The sequence below is a fragment of the Rana temporaria genome, chromosome 2 (genome assembly GCF_905171775.1).
Source record: "Rana temporaria chromosome 2, aRanTem1.1, whole genome shotgun sequence".
In the NCBI taxonomy this organism is placed as follows: domain Eukaryota; kingdom Metazoa; phylum Chordata; class Amphibia; order Anura; family Ranidae; genus Rana; species Rana temporaria.
Window position 1 is genome coordinate 190663167 of NC_053490.1, and position 19407 is coordinate 190682573.

General features: G+C 43.9%; 1 protein-coding gene across 2 annotated transcripts in view; it reads right to left on the minus strand.

Annotated features, from left to right (window-relative positions):
* The window catches only part of ERCC5 (ERCC excision repair 5, endonuclease), a 50092-nt gene that overhangs the window by 28146 nt on the left and 2539 nt on the right, over window positions 1-19407 (minus strand). For both annotated transcript variants that reach the window (XM_040336181.1, XM_040336180.1), the window contains exons 3-8: window positions 16267-16442; window positions 13409-13530; window positions 13227-13319; window positions 12079-12139; window positions 10336-10479; window positions 2942-3149 (exon numbers count right to left, since the gene is read on the minus strand). In XM_040336181.1, coding sequence (XP_040192115.1) covers window positions 2942-3149; window positions 10336-10479; window positions 12079-12139; window positions 13227-13319; window positions 13409-13530; window positions 16267-16442 — 804 coding nt within the window. The remainder of the gene's footprint in view (window positions 1-2941; window positions 3150-10335; window positions 10480-12078; window positions 12140-13226; window positions 13320-13408; window positions 13531-16266; window positions 16443-19407) is intronic.

Below are 19407 nucleotides of genomic sequence, written 5' to 3' on the forward strand. Positions count from 1 at the left end.
TTAGGAAACGGCAATATAATACATTTTTGGTTTTGGGCTGAATACCCCTTTAAGCATCAGTAATTGTTAATATGCATACAAACTCTGAAACATTATAAAAGCTGCATGTCCAGAAAAGCATTTTACAAAGTATCGATATTTAAAAGTCTTTCCTAGTTAACTCCCGGTTCCCTCTTAGATTTGGTTTACACTAATGTGGTGCAATTTTCATGAGATTCCCAGTGGGACTTCCGTGCGACTTTGATGTTATGCATTTTTGATTTAGGCCAATGACAACATTAGATAGTGTGACATAATTTTCCCGCTACTGTGAAATCCTTTTCCTTCCCGATTTCTCTGTGTTGTGTGGCGCGCCGCTATTGGGGAGAATGGTAATGGCACCAAAATCAGGGTTAGTTTTGCCCCACGACAAAGCGTGGTACAAATGCACCAAAACGCACACTGAAAAAAAAAAAAAAAAAAAGAAGACGTTCCGCAAACAAAAAGGTTCTTGAGCTACTTTGTGGTATTTGTTGTGTGAATCTCTTGGAATACAAAAATTGTCTCTCTTCTGTACCATATGTAGGAAAAAGATCATCATCAATTTTTTTAGGCCCAGATCTGATTAGTGGCCTCTGATGCTTGACTGGCTAAAAGGTAAATTAAAGTTAGTGGGAGAACCTCTGGCTCTTCCCCATAATTGCCTCAGACGCATGGTGGGGGAAGGGGCTGTAAAGTAGAAAACAAGGCAAGTCACAATTAAAAAGCATTCTAATGCTGTCCATTAAGCACAGCAATTGTGCCGAGTCGAAGGTCTTTTGGTTTTACGTTAATTTTTTTGCCTGGTTAAAAAAACTAAATAATAATAATAATAATAATAATAATATATATATATATATATATAATATATGATGTAATAATTAAGTAGGAAGGCTAGACTTTCTATATACATCTCATGTTTAGGTGTGATTTCAATGGCTTCCCATTATATGTTGCATGTTACACCCATGTACAGTGCATCCAGAAGTATTCACAGCACTTTACTTTTTCCACATTTTGCTATGTTACAGCCTTATTCCAAAATGGGTTAAAATCATTAATTTTCCTCAAAATTCTACAAACAATACAAATGCTGTGGGGATGTTTTTCAGCGGCAGGAACTGGGAGACTGGTCAGGATAGAGGGAAAGATGAATGCAGCAATGTACAGACACATCTTTGGTGAAAACCTGCACCACCAGCACGCTGTACCTCAGACTGGGGCGAAGGTTCATCTTCCAGCAGGACAACAACCCCAAGCACACAGCCCAGCCCGAGCCCAGACTTGAACATCTCTATGGAGATCAAAAAATGGCTGTGCACCTACGCTCCCCATCCAAGCTGATGGTGCTTGAGAGGACCTGCAAAAAAGAATGGAAGAAACTGCCCAGCTTGTAGCATCATTAACCACTTCCATACCAGGCACTTACGCACCTTCCCGCCCAAGCCAGTGCTTTCAGCACTGTCGCACTTTGAATGGCAATTGCGCGGTCGTGCGACGTGGCTCCCAAACAAAATTGGCATCCTTTTTTCCCCACAAATAGAGCTTTCTTTTGGTGGTATTTGATCACCTCTGCGGTTTTTATTTTTTGCGTAACAACTAAAAAAAGACTGAAAATTTGAAAAAAAAATATGTTTTTATTTTTTTCTGTAATTTTTTTGTAAATAAGTTTGTTTTCTTTCAATTACGGGCACTGATATGGTGGCACTGATGGGCACCGATGAGATGGCACTGATGGACATCGATGAGGTAGTACTGACGGGCACAGATGAGGTGGCACTGATTGGCGGCGCTGGTATGCGGCACACATAGGCGGCACTGATGGGCACACATAGGTGGCACTGATGGGCACCACTTATGGGTGGCACAGATGGGCACTGATAGGTAGGCACTGGGCATGGATGGGCACTGCGGGGTGGCACTGATGGACACTGGGGTGGCACTGATGGACACTGGGGGGCAGCACTGATCTACCCATGTTGACAGTGCCCATTTGTGGGCACTGATTGGCATCTTTTTTTTTTTTTTTTTTTAAAGCTTTTTTTTATTTTTTTTCAAGACTTTTTTTTTATTTTCAAGACATTTTTTTATTTTTCTTCAAGACTTTTTTTTTTTTATTTGCCCTTCCCTGGTGGTCCAGGGTGGCGATCCGAGGGGGGGCTGCGCTGATAAACAATCAGCGCGAACCCCCCCTGTTAGGAGAGCCGCCGATCGGCTCTCCTCTACTCGCGTCTCTCAGACGCGAGTGAGGAAGAGCCATCAACGGCTCTTCCTGTTTACATCGCGATCAGTCGTGGATGGACACGGCTGATCACGTGGTAAAGAGTCTCCGCCGGAGGCTCTTTACCGAGATCGGAGATGCAGGGTGTCACTGACACCCCGCATCACCGATCGCCGCGCTGCGCGTCCCCACGGGCGCACGCGGCATTAAATCCTGCAGAACGTCCATGGACGTCCTGTCAGGATTTCAGAACCACTTCCCGGACGTAAATCGGCTATAGGCCGGGCGGCAAGTGGTTAAAAAAGACTTGAGGCTGTAATTGTACCAAAGGTGCTTCAGCAAAGTATGGAGAAAAGGCTGTGCATACTTATGTAGATTTCTGTTTCACTTATTGCTTGTAGAATTTTGAGTAAAATAATGAATTGGATCCATTTTGGAATAAGACTAACATAACAAAATGTGGAAAAAGTGAATACTTTCCAGATGCCCTGTATACAGTAGAATACAACATGTAACCTAGTGCAATGTGCCCCCCCCCAGCCAATTTTATTACTGCGCATGCAGCCTGACCTCATCACAGTAATAATATTAAAGGATTCAGTTGAGCTTTAAATAAAGTAGCACTGTGCATTCATGTAGAAAATAAGCTCATATGATATTGTACATCTGATGGCAATTAATGGGTGCTGTTGCCATATTTACCTTTAATTAGAATATAATGAGCAGTGTCCTCTGAGATCAGACGGTTAGATTCAACCTCTTTCATAAATCCCCCTTCTGTCTCAAACTGAGCACGGACCTCCCCCACATACTGCTGGTTCATCTCTTTCCGCACGTTATTGAGGCACTTGTTCAAATCGTTTTTCTTCAGTAGCCCTTTCAGCTGATACTGGGAGAAATCATCAGAGCCCTTCAAAAGAGCACATCAATGTTATCATCTTACAAGGCCAACTGTATGTTTTAACACTTTTATTTTAGAGTTAATATTTTCAAAAACAATCTGCAACACTGAAAAAAGATGAAATGCAAACACTGCTGTTAAAGAGGCCACCCGCCTAGCTAGAATTCTATGCAAGTTGGTATATGGAGACATGAACCCACATCCTTACCTGCAACCTGCTTGTATCCAGTTACAATGCCCAGCCTACATCCAGCCTGCTTGTATCCAGTTACAATGCCCAGCCTACACCAAACCTGCTTGTATCCAGTTACAATGCCCAGCCTACATCCAACCTGCTTGTATCCAGTTACAATGCCCAGCCTACATCCAACCTGCTTGTATCCAGTTACAATGCCCAGCCTACACCAAACCTGCTTCTATCCAGTTACAATGCCCAGCCTACACCAAACCTGCTTCTATCCAGTTACAATGCCCAGCCTACACCAAACCTGCTTGTATCCAGTTACAATGCCCAGCCTACATCCAACCTGCTTGTATCCAGTTACAATGCCCAGCCTACATCCAACCTGCTTGTATCCAGTTACAATGCCCAGCCTACATCCAACCTGCTTGTATCCAGTTACAATGCCCAGCCTACACCAAACCTGCTTCTATCCAGTTACAATGCCCATCCTAAATCCAACCTGCTTGTATCCAGTTACAATGCTCAGCCTACATCCAACCTGCCTGTATCCAATTACTATGCTCAACCTGCTTGGGGGGGGGGGGGGGGGCAGCAATCAGAAATTAGCCTGCATCTGGCTGACTCTGTAGAACTTGATGGATAAGAGAGGTGGGTTTGAAAGTCAAATCTTGAAACAGGGCATGGATACAGCAAGAATCTATTTCCCTTGTCAACAAAAAAAAAAAAAAAAAGTTTTACCATACTGGCCCAGATTCAAGAAGCACTTGCGCCCGCGCAACCATAGTTGCGCGGCGCAAGTGCTTACTTGCTCAGGTGTAACGAGTGCTCCTGATTCAGGAACCTCGTTACACCGAATGCAGCCTAGGATGTGATAAACATAAGCCTCCTTATGCCTTCACATCCCAGGCTGCATTCTTGCGTTGGCCGCTAGGGGGCGCGGCCTTTGTGATCGGCGTGTAGTATGCAAATTGCATACTACCACCGATTCACAAAAGTTGCGCGGGCCCTGCCTACGCAAGGTACGGAGTTTCCGTATGGCGCCTTTAGCATAAGGTTGCTCCTGCTAATAGCAGGCGCAGCCAATGCTAAAGTATAGCTGCGCCTCCCGCTCGCGACGTTCAAATTTAACGTCGTTTACGTAAGTGAACCGTGAATGGCGCTGGACGCCATTCACGTTCACTTACAAGCAAATGACGTCCTTGCGACGTCATTTGCCGCAATGCACGTCGGGAAAGTTTCCCGACGGAGCATGCGATGTTCGCTCGGCGCGGGAGCGCGCCCAATTTAAATGATTCCCGCCCCCGGCGGGATCATTTACATTAGGCAGCCTTGCGCCCGGCTGCTTAGCATATTGCCCGCGCAATTTACGGAGCAACTGCTCCGTGAATCGCGGGCAAAGCGCAATATTTGCGTGGGCGCAGAGAAAAAAGTTTGCTCTTTGCCCACGCAAATATTGCGCGATTCTACTTGAATCTGGGCCACTGTTGGTCAAACAGGTCCACTATTGACATACCTCATCTGGAGGTAAGCCCCAAGAAAACATATTTATTCAGCTCCAATTTGTTGTGGCAAATTAGCTGGCAACTAAGGAGGTCAGTAACCAGGTTTATTGGAGCCCTTTATGTTGACTGCAGAGATACAAGTCTATATTTACCTCTGCCCAACCCAAGATCTTCTGGACTACACACACAGCAATTAAAAGTAAGCCATCATTGCTGGAGAAGACCTGAACTTTGTGTACTTGAATTATTTCCTGGAAGGTTAGCAAGGCTTTTTTACCGTTATGAGATCCGTTATGTTGAGAGAAGCTTGGACCAGGTCTGGAGAACAAGCCCCTTGAGCAGGGTACTCTCCTGCACATGCGTTTCAGAATCCCACGAGCTGATGCCCATTTTGATTTTTTATTGGGCCCATCTGGCACATCTTCCTAAAGTTAGCAGAGTCACCAATGACTGACAGACTTATAGAGACATTCAAACTCAGACCCAAGGACCTCTTTCCACCAATCCTATTCAGATAACAGAAAAGCCTGCAGCTGGTCCATGGCTGAGGCTGGAATCGAGGAATTACAGGGAAGGACATGACTTCTGCTAGAATCAAGAGAAAAAGGAAGCCCAGAGCACAACAGCCCCAAGAGATCTGCCACTGGGGAAGACTGCAGACCTAATGGCTATCCAGTCCAGGAAAATAAAACGTTGTGCTGCTGGATGATAGAAAACACAATCAAAATTGAGGGATGATGGGGTGGGAGGGACTGACCATCTCTTAGGTTGCTGTCCGGGAAGGAGGAGGGGGAAATTGTATTAATTTGAAATAGCTGAGAATTATAGGCGTGACCTGACCAGATATGCAGTCATCTAATTCAGATATTTAAAATGCCAGCTGAACATCTTTAGTGGCTTGTAAGTGAATGCCACTGGAACCACTAAAAGGAACTAAACTAAAAAAAAAAAAAAAAAAACACAACACCTAAAACATTAAGGCCCAGATTCTCAAAGGGCTTACGACGGTGCAGCGCCATGTACGCCGCCGTAAGTCCTAATCTGGGCCGTCGTATATATGCGACTGATTCTTATAATCAGTTACGCATAGATATCCATTCGATTTGACAGGCGTAAGGCTCTTACACCGTCGGATCGTAACTGCAATATTTTTTTCCCCGCTAGGTGTCGCTTCCGTCGATTTCCGCGTTGAGTATGCAAATTAGCTAGATACGCGAATTCCCGAATGTACGCGCGGCCTGACGCAGTAAAGTTACGACATTTACGTTAGGCTTTTCCCGGCGTATAGTTGCCCCTGCTATATGAGGCGCAGCCAATGTTAAGTATGGCCGTCGTTCCCGCGTCGAAAATTTATAAAATTACGTTGTTTGCGTAAGTCATCCGTGAATGCTGCTGGACGTAATTTACGTCCACGTCAAAACCAATGACGTCCTTGCGACGTCATTTAGAGCAATGCACGCCGGGAAATTTTAGGGACGGTGCATGCGCAGTTCGTTCGGCGCGGGGACGCGTTTCATTTAAATGAAACACGCCCCCTACCTGCCAAATTTGAATTCCGCCGGGTGATTTACGCTACGCCGTCGCAACTTTACAGGCAAGTGCTTTGTGAATAAAGCACTTGCCTGAAAAACTTGCGGCGGCGTAACGTAAATCAGATACGTTACGTCCGCCCATTTTTACGCCAATCTACGAGAATCTGCCCCTAAAACTGTATTGAACACTTGCAGTAATAATGATTTTGAAGATACATGTCTTGGTACAAATGGAGATAATCAAGTATGGGAAAAAAAGGACAACTAACCAATAATACAAGAAGCAACATTTGGTACACTATACACCAGTTAATTTTTTCAACCTGTTAATACACAGGGGAAGCCTTGAAGTCATTTTCAGGTCTTGAGAAACCCCTGATAAAATTAATCAAAGGTCAGTGGGAAGAATGCCCCCTTACTTTGGTGGTAAGAATGTCAGCTTTAAAGACAGCGAAATATGGTGTTGCTGGCCCTGCCAAGTCTATCTGAACCCAAAACTATGCAGGCGCCATCACACAGGAGGTCACCCAACCACAGCTCAAAAAAAAAAAAAAAAACATGGCTGCTATGTGCATTAAAATGTTGGTATTAGGGTTGTCCCGATACCACTTTTTTGAGCCCAAGTACAAGTACCGATACTTTTTTCCAGTACTCGCCGATACCGTAACTTTTTTTTTATGTCACGTGACAGTGGCAGTATTTTTTTATTTTTATGTTTAACAGCGTTTTTTTTTTTTTTTTTTTAGGGGTGGGGGGGGGGGGTGGATTGTCGGTGTTTTTTTTATTTTATTTACATTTTATTTGTATTTATTTATTTATTGCAATTTTTTTAATCAGCCCTGTTGGGGGTCTTTGGAGAGATATCAGGGGTCTTAACAGACCTCTGACATCTCCCCTTTAAGACAGAGAAAGGGACTAAGGACACAGATTCCCCAGTCCCTTTCTCAGCAGCCTCAGCTAAGAATGGAGAGAAGCTTCTCTCTATTCATAAACTGAAGCATCATAAACACAGGTTACGATGCTCAGTTATACAGTCCTGATCAAAAGTTTAAGACCACTTGAAAAATGGCAAAAAATCATATTTTACATTGTTGGATCTTAACAAGGTTCCAAGTAGAGCTTCAACATGCAAGAAGAAGAAATGAGAGTGAGACAAAACATTTTTTGAGCATTCAATTAATTGAAAATAACGATTAAACTAAAACAGGCTGTTTTTCAGCTGATCAAAAGTTTAGGACCACATGCCTTTAAAAGGCCAAATCTGTGCAAAGATGTGGATTCATTGTCATTTTCTGTCAGGTAGTAACAAGTTGTGATGGCAAAGGCAAAAAAACTCTCCCTTTTTGAACGTGGTAGGGTTGCTGAACTGCATAAGCAGGGTCTCTCATTAAGACACTGGACGATCCTTGACCCAAATTAAGGCCCTTACTGGTGCTGACTGCAGCCCCATAACCATCAGACGGCATCTGAGACTGAAGGGCTTCAAAAACAAAAAACGTCTTCAAAAACCTTGTCTCCTTGAACGCCACAGAACTGCTCGTTTGGACTTTGCAAGAGAGCACCAAACATGGGACATTCAAAGGTGGAAGAAAGTTTTATTCTCCGATGAGAAAAAAATGTAACCTTGATGGTCCTGATGGTTTCCAACGTTACTGGTATGACAAGCAGATCCCATCTGAGATGTTTTCTACACGCCACAGTGAAGGGGCGCCATAATGGTCTGGGGTGATTTTTCCTTCAGTGGAACAATGGAGCTTCAGGAAGTGCAGGGGTGTCAAACGGCCGCTGGCTATGTCCAGATGTTGCAGAGAGCATTCCTCATGACTGAGGGCCCTCGTCTTTGTGGTAACGACTGGGTTTTTCAACAGGACAACGCTACAGTACACAATGCCCGCAGGACAAGGGACTTCTTCCAGGAGAATAACATCACTATTTTGGCCCATCCTGCGTGTTCCCATGATCTAAATCCAATTGAGAACCTTTGGGGATGGATGGCAAGGGAAGTTTACAAAAATGGACAACAGTTCCAGACAGTAGATGGCCTTCGTGCGGCTGTCTTCACCACTTGGAGAAATGTTCCCAATCATCTCATGGAAATGCTTGCATCAAGCATGCCGAAACAAATTTTTGAAGTGATCAACAATAACGGCGGAGCTACTCATTACTGAGTTCATGTTTGGAAGTTGGATTTCTGTTTTGGGGGGGGTTTAGTTTTTTTTTGGAGGTGTGGTCCTAAACTTTCGATCAACTGAAAAACAGCCTGTTTCAGTTTATTCGTTGTTTTCAATGAATTGAATGCTCAAAAAAAATGCTTTGTCTCACTCTCATTTCTTCTTGTTGCATGTTGAAGCTCTACTTGGAACCTTGTTAAGATCCAACAATGTAAAATATGATTTTTTCCCATTTTTCAAGGGGTCTTAAACTATTGATCAGGACTGTATGAATGGACAGAGTCAGCGATCACTGACTCTGTTCATTCGGAAAAGGTAGGAGCCGGATTTAGCGGCTCCTACCTCCATCCTGACAAATTGGGGGAGAGCGGCACGGACGGGGGGAGAGAGAGGACTGCACGAACGGACGGATGGGGGGGGGGGGGGAAGAGGACTGCACAGACGGGGAGGGGGGGGGGGTGGGGAAGAGGGAGAAGACTGCATGGACGGGGGGAGAAGATGGCACGGACGAAAAGACAACACGGGGAAAAGACAACACGGAGAAAAGACAACACGGAGAAAAGACAACACGGAGAAAAGACAACACGGAGAAAAGACAACACGGAGAAAAGACAAGCAACTCCCCTGCCTGCCCAGGTATCAGGTGAGGCATCGGAGCATTTCCCCCGAGTACAAGTACTCGGGGAAATACTCGGTATCGGTACCGATACTAGTAACGATATCGGGACATCCCTAGTTGGTATATTTATTATTCTGGCAACACCAATGTTATCCATTATGTAAGCACCAAAGTATAGTTGATTAAGTTTGTTTTAGCACATATTGTAATTTTTTTTTTACTTAGTCATTAAAGTGCTATTGCATACGTCTTGTTTCAGCTAAAAGGCAAATATGGTCAATGTAAAGTGTGACTGGTGCCACCTGCTGGTCAGTTCATATATTACACATTTAGCTCACTATATCAGTCTGGTTGTTCCACCAAAAAAGTAAAAGTGGGAACCATAAACAACTGACATACATACTTTTTCCCATAAAAACTCTTAGGGCCCTTTCCCACGTACAGATCCCGGGACGAGTGCCGACAGATAACATACAGGAGAATCTCGTTTACTCAGCTCCTGTTTACTCCTCTAATAGGAAGTCCTGTCTCCTTGGCTGCCACTGGAGGCAGGACTTTGTATTAAAGAGGCCCCTGAGTAAACAGGAGATTCTCCTGTATGTAATCAGTCAGCATCATCCCACCCCGTCCCTGTTCCCTCCAAGGCTACAGATGGGCATGGATCAGGCTGCACTGAAAGCAATGGTGAGGCTGCATTCATGGCAATGGTGAGGCTGCATTGACCCTTATTTTGCTTCACAGTTCTTTATTTAAAATGTAAGTTTTTCCTGAAACTTCCCTCTTAAAAGTGAAGGTGCGTGTTATACGCTGATAAATACGGTATATCCAAATAACACGCCCAAGCTCATCCTTAGTCCCGAGCGGCGCTTGGGGATTAATTGGGGGCCCACAAAAGATACATATATCTCCAAATAATACGCCCTAGCTCATCTCTTCACCACACACAGCTACAAAGAGAATTCTTGTTGGACGGTGTATTAGTGCTCGGACGAACACACTCAGCCTGAATTGTAATGGTTCAAAGATTGTCAGACAAAATGATCGGCCCTCACCCATGTTCACTATATCAAATATGGCCCTCTTTGAAAAAAGTTTGGACACCCCTGCTTTAAACAAACATGACAAAAAAAATTGCCGGGTAAATATGATGTAATGATAACGTGCATTGATCATACTTGTCATTATACCTCTGGCATGGTGTCAAACAATGTCCTTCTTCGCTTGGTGAACTCCTTCATGTCAGTCAGGATTTCATGCTTCACTTCAGGAGGAAGGCTGGTAAAATCCTCAGAGTCTATATCCACTGAATGTGGGTCAGCAAAAAATTCTTCCTAATTAAAAGGAAAAAAAAAAATACCCATCACTTGGTAAACCGGACTGATGTCGAACTAGCACCAGCAATACAGAAAGATTTCCTCAATTACACAGACAATTGCTAGGTGCCTTGTAACCAATAATATTGTACCCAGGAGGTTACAGTTTAGAGTTAAAATGAAAGGTCACAAGGAGCAGTTTTACAAGGGAAATTCATACATTACTTGAAGTTATTTTTTGGTTGTAAAATTGCACATTGCTTGTAACTGCCCGTGTAATTTAGGACTTACAATTTCAATGTTATATGAAATTGGGAAACGTCAGACAGGCGAGATTTGAACACCATTTTTACCATAGCTTTTATTCATGTGCTGTGGATAGCAGGTTGGTCCTTGCACACAACGCATGTTTTTGTCGCCATAAGATGGAAGGCGTCCCTGCCTACAACACACTTCTGAGAAGAGTCAGATGTGACAGAAAAGATATCAATCTGGGCTTATCTGTAAGCGGTAGTAAACTCAGTACTGCATAATGCAGTTAAACACAGATCTGCACTGCAATCCACATTACAATCGAATCAGGTACTTGTGTTACAACGTTATTGGGGTGTCCTTACTTTATTCGCATCCAATGTTTAATTTCTTCCAATGTTTCGGAAGCTGGCGCCATCTCTAGGGAAACCCCCTGAATCCGATTCCTGCCTTACTCCCACCCTTCTCCTACAAAGGCACGGTAATCTTGTGCATCTGCCATACGATGCAACAGAGACTCATTATTTGCATTGTCCATTTTGTGTGCTTTGCCGTTGGGAAACTGATCACTTTACAGTGCAGATAATAAGCTATCATATTCGCTTCCAGCGTGCTTGCTATGCTACAGTGTAAACAACGCAAAAAAAAAGGGAAGAATATCTTCTGGACAGTCGCACTCCAAATAAAATTGCCTTTACTGTAAAATCCAACACAGCACTACAAGTCACAGAACACTGGACCTGACGCGTTTCACACTATACTTACACACTATAGTGTTTAATCATAGCTATGTGAGCAGAATTACCTTTGAAGATGACCACACCTGAGCGGCTTCCCTTTTTGTTCACAGTGTAAACAACCCCTGTGTAGCTAGTCACATGGGTTCCAGGAAGAGGTGATACTCGGAGCTCTCACGGGACAGCTACAATGCTGGGGAGCGAGGATTAGGTCACCACGGCACATCGATATACACTTTCACGGCACACTGACTGGCAGTCAGCGTGCCGTCAATTTGAATTAAACTGCACATGCACGAATGACGTAATCCAACAGAGCAAAATCTTAAAAACTATGCATTTCTAAAACAAATTGAAGGAACCTACGTGTAACTCCTATTTTAAGGTTCAACATGGTGTCAAGTAAAGAGACCGTTTACCACCACCTTAAAGTCAACTTTACAGTATTTTAATCATTAGTGATGAGCATCATATTATGTTGTCTAGTTTTTAGCCTGACTTCAGTAAGCTTTATAAAGTCCACAAAAAAAAAAAAAAAGGGAAGAAGGAGGGGGGAAGAGGAAAGACCCTGCTGAACAACACAACAACAAAAACATACAAACATAAAAAATAAAAAAAAGACCAAAACCTGAAGGATTTGCTTCTGGTTCATTCTCTCCTCCCATTCTCTATCTTCTTCCTCTTCAGAACTACAGATGAAACAAGTACACAAAATATATTCAATATGCTGGTTTAAAAGCTGTGCAGAAGAGGTTTATAAATGTGGAGGAACGAACAAAAATTAAAAATTAAAATTCACAATTTACATGTTCTATAAAGTTCAGTATTTGCTGAAACAACAGAGTCCGTCGGAAAGAAAGAGAACAGAATCACCATCTAAGGTCCGTCGGACTTCCGAGAAAAAAAGTCCGATGGAGGCTACACACGGCCGGACTTTCCAAAAAAAAAAAGCCAGTCTGACTTTTTCCCCTCGGAAAGTCCGGCCATGTGTACGAAGCATAAGGGTGTCATTTCAATCACCACTGTGAGGGGTGCATGCTTCTTATAGACCACCAATATAAGGGCCATTTTTCCCCCACTGATCCCCATTCAATATTTTGGCAGGGGTTCCCCCTAGACCTTACAATTATTTTAAGGATTCCACTGGAGTAAAGAGGTTGAGAAAGGCTGGTATAAACAGTGTTTCGTAGTTCTACAGAGTATATTGGAAGTGCACTTGTGCTAAAGTGTCCAAATCAGGGCTCAAGTCCTGCGGGAACGCGTGGGAACGGCGTCTCTGCACTTTTTTCACAGCAGGAACGCAGTTCCCTTAGCAGGACTAGAGCAGGCGAGAGCAGCCCAGCCGCCCGAGCCAATCCTTTACTAAGTGGCGATGCCCAGCTCGAGTCACTGTCAGGGGCAGGCGAACCTTAGTAATCCTTTATGTTACTGGCCGCTTCCTGTATATGGATTCATCGGGTAGTGTGTGGGTATTCCGTCACTTCCTCGATGCCGCAATGTCTCCTGGGAGCTTTTGTCATTGTTCCCACGAGACATTGCGGAGGTCTGCTGCGAGTTATCGCGGGATTTAGAAAGAACTTGCGGTTTAGTAATTATGCATATGAGGGTATCATTTTTTTTTGGGTGGGTGAGTGGATCTTGGGTGGGAGTTCCCACACTTTTTTCCCCAGGACTTGACCCCTGGTCCAAATCCTTGGAAATGGCAAGTAAATTTTCACATGCAACAGTTGGTATATTTTCCCGAATTAGATGATAAAATTCAGATATTGAATGTACCTATTTCTTGCTTTCTCTTCTAAGGGGGCTAGAGCATACATATCCTCCTCTTCTTTTCTTCGTATTTGTGAAACACTTGGAAACTCCTCATTGCTGGAAAACATCAAAGTGAGATTACGATGTGCTTACATTTACATTGGATGACTGGCTGTGGCAGTATGAGATGAGTAGAAGGTGCACACCTTTTCTTGTTTCCAGACAAAGCTGCTTTAATGGCTTGTCTTTTCAAGAAGGTCTTCAGCAACTTGTCATTTGTTTTCTTAGCTTCATTGGCAGCAAAATCCTTCTTCTGTCTCCTCTTTGCCTAAAATGAGAATGTTAAATGTGATTATAAGTAGGTTATAAGTGCTGCAGACACTGGAGCCTGGACTAGGAGACACCCAGGAATAGGAGACACCTAGGACTGTGCAATCCAACGTCCAATGGCCTGGGCTCCTCAGAATGCAACCTAGATCAAGGACGGTCCCGGATCCAAGAATGGATTTATTACAGGCTCCTGATCATATCCATTCTGGTAATCTTAATACCCAAGGGAGAGGGATCACGAGGTGTGGCGACGGTACCTGAGAATTTTATTCTTGACACTGGTCCAAGAATCGCGTTTCTTTGGATTTAATCCGATTGGACTTCGATTTGTGTTTAAACACAATTATTGGAGACACACTGGGTGTTTTTTCCAGGATGCGCTGCTAATTCTATAGGATATCCATGACTGTTTATTATAGAGTATACAAGCTTTATACAAGTAGGTTTTATATTATCGCATGGACAGATTACATTTATTAGGAAATGAAGCCTAAAGCTATAGGCCCAGATTCTCGTAGAACGGCGTATCTTTGTGGCGGCGTAACATATCCGATTTACATTACGCCTCCACAACTTAGACGGGCAAGTGCTGTATTCTCAAAGCACTTGCTCCGTAAGTTGCGGTGGCGTAGCGTAAATCGGCCAGCGTAAGCCCGCCTAATTCAAATGTTGAACAGGGGGGCATGTTTTAAGTTAATGTGCTGTGACCCGACGTGATTGACGTTTTGCACTTACGGCGCATGCGCCATCCGTGGAATATCCCAGTGTGCTTTGCGGCAAAGTACGCCGCAAGGACGTACTGGTTTCGACGTGTACGTAAATGATGTCCAGCCCCATTCACGGACGACTTACGCAAACAACGTAAAATGTTCAAATTTCGACGCGGGAATGACGGCCATACTTAACATTGGTACGCCGCAGTTATGCCTCATATAGCAGGGGCAACTTTACGTTGGGAAAAGCCTAACGTAAAAGGCGTAAATGTACTGCGTCGGCCGGGCGTACATTTGGGAATTCGCGTATCTAGCTAATTTGCATACTCGACGCAGAATTCGACGGAAGCACCACCTAGCGGCCAGCGTAAATTTGCATTTACGATACGACGGTGTAACAAAGTTAAACCAGTCGGATCTACGGGAAATCTATGCGTAACTGATTATAAGAATCAGGCGTATAGATACGACCGCGCAACGCAGAGATACGACGGCGTATCTGGAGATACGCCGTCGTATCTCCACTGAGAATCCGGGCCATAGTCTCAAATGACCATCTCTCCCTCTAGTATAGACAAAGCCTTTTCAGAAAGGTATTCTTCTAATTTTCCAACATATGTTAGTGAAAAATAAATAAATAAATGCACCACTCTCTTTCTGGTACCTGGTATTACCGTAAAGTAATGTCTATGATGACATATAGTGGCTGACAGAGTGGAATAAATAGCAAAGAAGTTATATCAATATTACAAAGTTATAGGTGAAAATTTTTTAATTAGGCTTTGCCATCTTGATCATCACATAGGAAAGTAGGTAATAACTGGAAGGCAGCCTCTGGGTGTGACTGGCACCACGAGAATGCAACACAAATAATACAGGAAATATGCTGGGCCATGTATATGCAAACAGCACTTAGACATATAGGGCGACCCCCCCCCCCCCCCCCATTTCTAAAAGCAGTGCTTTTAAATTCAATTAGTGGAATTCACAAAGAATGCCTCGTACACACGATCGGAATTTCGGGTGGAAAAAGTCAGACGGACTTTTTCCCATCGGAAATTCCGACCTTGTGTATGCCCATCTGAGTTTTTCCATCGGATATTCCGAGGAATTTCCGTTGGAGTTTACATAGAGCATGTTCTCTTTTACTCCGATGCCTTCGAAATTCCGATGTGAGTTTGGTCGGGCTAAAGCCTAATCGTGTGTACGGGGCATTGGAATTCCATTGTGCCTCCACAAAACACCAATGACACTGCAGCTGTCAGTTTTGTACAGTGAGGGGAAAAAAGTATTTGACCCCCTGCTGATTTTGTTCATTTGCCCACTGACAAATGATCAGTCTATAATTTTAGTGGTAGGTTTATTTTAACAGTGAGAGACAGAATAACAACAAAATTATCCATAAAAATGCATTAAAAAAATAAAAATAATTTGCATTTTAATGAGTGAAATAAGTGTTTGATTTCCTATCAATCAGCAGGTTTTCTGGCTCCCAGGTGTCTTCTATACAGGTAACAAATTTAAATTAGGAGCACTTTTAAAAGTGAGTGCTCCTAATCTCAGCTTGTTACCTGTATAAAAGACACCTGTCTACAGAAGCAATCAGATTCCAATCTCTCCACCATGGCAAAGCCCAAAGAGCTGTCCAAGGATGTCAGGGACAAGATTGTAAACCTTTCCAAGGCTGGAATGGACTACAAGACCATCATCGAGCAGCTTGGTGAGAGAGGGTGACAACAGTTGGTGCGATTCTACAATCGCCTAAAGCTCCTGAAGAAGCATTTTTCTTGCAGCATGTCGGGCTGAGCTACGCATGACACACCACCCCCTGCAAACCACAAGGGCTGTTTTTTACATATTAGTAGTGGGAATTGATTGTTAATTCTCAGTGTTTACTTTACACACTTTTTTGTGATTGTTCTAATGCAAGTTAAAGTATAGAAAGAAGACACCCAATGACCTAAAATGTAGGAGAGTAAAGGGTAAATTTGTTTGGGGAGGTAAAAAATATTATAACTTACCAGAGTCTGTTTCTTCAGGAGAGGGGCTTCACCATCAAATACAAAAATAGGGCGTATTCTAAAAAACAACAACTTGCAAAGTCGATGGAATAATGTCAAAAGATGAGCATTTTGGATGGCATTTCCTTGGCGGTCTCTTGCGCCTTTCACCGCTTGATTCAGCCAAATACTTATATCTTACTGTATGGTTAAGGCCGTTAACTACACAGTTGCTGAAAGAGAACTATATACCAGAATTCATATATAGGCATTTGCTGAGTCAACAACTTTCCTATAAGTTGGTGAATGTCCATAAAGTTGAAAGTGCTGGGTTTATGAGCTCTTGTGTCATCTTCCCTTTGTGGTGTGACAGCACTCGGTTTCTCTCCGACATCTACTCTTTGGTGGGTCCATAATGCTCTGGGCTCACAGGAAGTGTGAAGGAGTTGAATGATACAGCAGCAGCAGCAGCAGCAGCAGCAGCAGCACTATGACCTAGGGCTGCACCAATTTAAAAATGTAATGCCAGAACCCCCCCCCCCCCCAAAAAAAAAAAAATTAATAAACCTGTGATTTATCTGAAAATGTGAATATATAAAAAAAGAGACCAGTGATATGTCTATAATGTTAAAGATCATATAACTCCTATGAAAAAGGCAGAATAAAACTTTGATTCTGATTTTTTCATAGGAGTTATATGATCTTTAACATTATAGACATATCACTGGTCTCTTTTTATAGATCAGAAGCAATACTGCCAGCAACCATTGGGTGGTGCATGGATACACACAGTTGTACAGAACTGTGAGAAGGTTTAATACATCAGGAGCAGTACCGCCGACAACCACTGGGTGGCGCATGGATACAAACTACTGTTCTGAGAGAAGCTCAGACATCTATCCAGCGGCGCAGGCTGCTGACGTCGGTTTCAAAATCGGCTGCATTTGCATTCCACGCTGGTTACGTGGAACCAGCGGTGGAACACAGAAGAATCGCGGGTCATCCCACGGGGAGATCGCGGGCGGGGAGAATCGAGATTGCGATTCTCTCCGCGATTAATCGTGCAGCTCTACTATGACCTCCTTCAAACACCAGATTCCAGCAGTAAGTATCAGCGGATTCTTCAGCTGGAATGACAGGTGTATGTGAATAGCGGCGGCTGCTCATTCTATACAAAGTAATGACAGGCTGACAGCAGCCATCCACATGTAGCTGCACACCAAGCAGCACCTGCTGTTAGGGACTGATGTCCAAGCCTATACACATCTAACTGCATCCAAGCTCAGACATGAATGAATGACTTGTATAGCGCTACTCATGCGAACTGAATCGCCTCTGGGCGCTTATTCCAGCCAGAGTCTGCTTGGCTGGTGCGGTCATTTTACCCCGTAGGATCGTGACACGCTTGGGACACACAGTCATACACACAGACTGTCCCTGACTGCAGGTATCACTTGGCGTTCAGCCACATTCGAACAGAGATGGCTGCTCTCGGCCGGTCATTACTTTGTACAGGCTGAGCCGCTATTCACATACACCTGTCATTCCAGCTACAAGAACCTGCTGATCCTTGTCACTTGAATCCAGTGTCTACAGGCAATCGCCTGTGTGAAGGCCTAACAAATGATATGTCTTCAAGTGACAGCGTCACAGACTAACGGATTTTAGCAGTGAAAGTGATTTTTGTATTAGGGTTTTAAACTGGAGGCCCTCACAAGAAGCGAACATCATATATACTTTTTAATGGCAAGTGCATGCATGCTATGTAATGTGCATTTATTACGTCTCAAAGAGAACACAGTAACCCCGAGAACTCCTTCATCTGCTTTTCTCTACAGTATGACAGCACCATCATTGTTCAGGCATCAAGCACGTTCAGCATCTACTTCTTGGATTTAGATCAGGGATATGCAATTAGCGGACCTCCAGCTGTTGCCAAACTACAAGTCCCATCATGCCTCTGGGTGTCATGCTTGATGCTGTCAGAGTCTCGCTATGCCTCATGGGACTTGTAGTTTGGCAACAGCTGGAGGTCCGCTAATTGCATATCCCTGATTTAGATGCTCAACAATATAAATCCTGTGCAGTCTTAGCTTTGAAACACATCAGATCCTGATGCAGTCTCCCTTATGACATGCTACAAGGTTGTTACAATCCAATTACTGGGGAAAAACGGAAAATTGTATACTCACCTTTCCGTAATTTTCCTTTTCTGACGCATCTTCATGGCAGCACACACTGGGGGCGGAGTCACAACCCAGTGTGTGCTGCCATGAAAATGCGCCAGGAAAACCGAAAATTGTATACTCACCTTTCCGTAATTTTCCCTTCCTGACGCATCTTCATGGCAGCACACACTGGGTTGTGACTCCGCCCCCAGTGTGTGCTGCCATGAATGCGTCAGGAAAGGAGAATTGCTTACTCCTGCTTTTAGCATATTGACAAGCTGCGAGTCCAGCCCTGTGAATTTGCTTACAGTAAGAGAAAACACAGAAATATCATCAGCAGCCTGCTGCTCCCATACTGCCCAATCACAGTCTGGGGCTATAAAAAAGAAATACTGTATATATCTGAGCTGCTACAAACACTGTAGCTGCTGACTTTTAATAAACAGACACTCACCTATCCAAGAATCCCAACGCTATCCCCAGCTGGGCCGGTTCTTCAACGGTCTTTGGGTCCCTGGCATGTGGGCAGCCAGTTGTGACTTCTCGTGGCTTCACAGATGACTACCCACTGGACATGCATGAGACGTGCTGTGCTTTGTGAAGGGTCCTGAGACATGTCCTCTCAGAAGATTTTTTGATGCTTGTGTAAACACGGGCACAAAAGTACACCTCTGGATGCAGGTTGTCTGTGTCCAGGGGCAAACATCTTTTAGTAGTGTAGGTAGTGATGTATACCCGTTTAGAGCACCATCCTGTTATTAATTCCTATGGGCAGTTGTATGCAGCAGATGTGGCTCCCGGGTGGGCAAACATGGCTGGTTTTACATCATAAAGTCCCAGGGTGCATGAGGTCTAATGTAATTGGAGCTTCTCTACCGACTACAGCAGGGGTCCTCAAACTATGGCCCTCCAGTTGTTTAGGAACTACAATTCCCATCATGCCTAGTTATGTCTGTGAATGTCAGAGTTTCACAATGCCTCATGGGACGTGTAG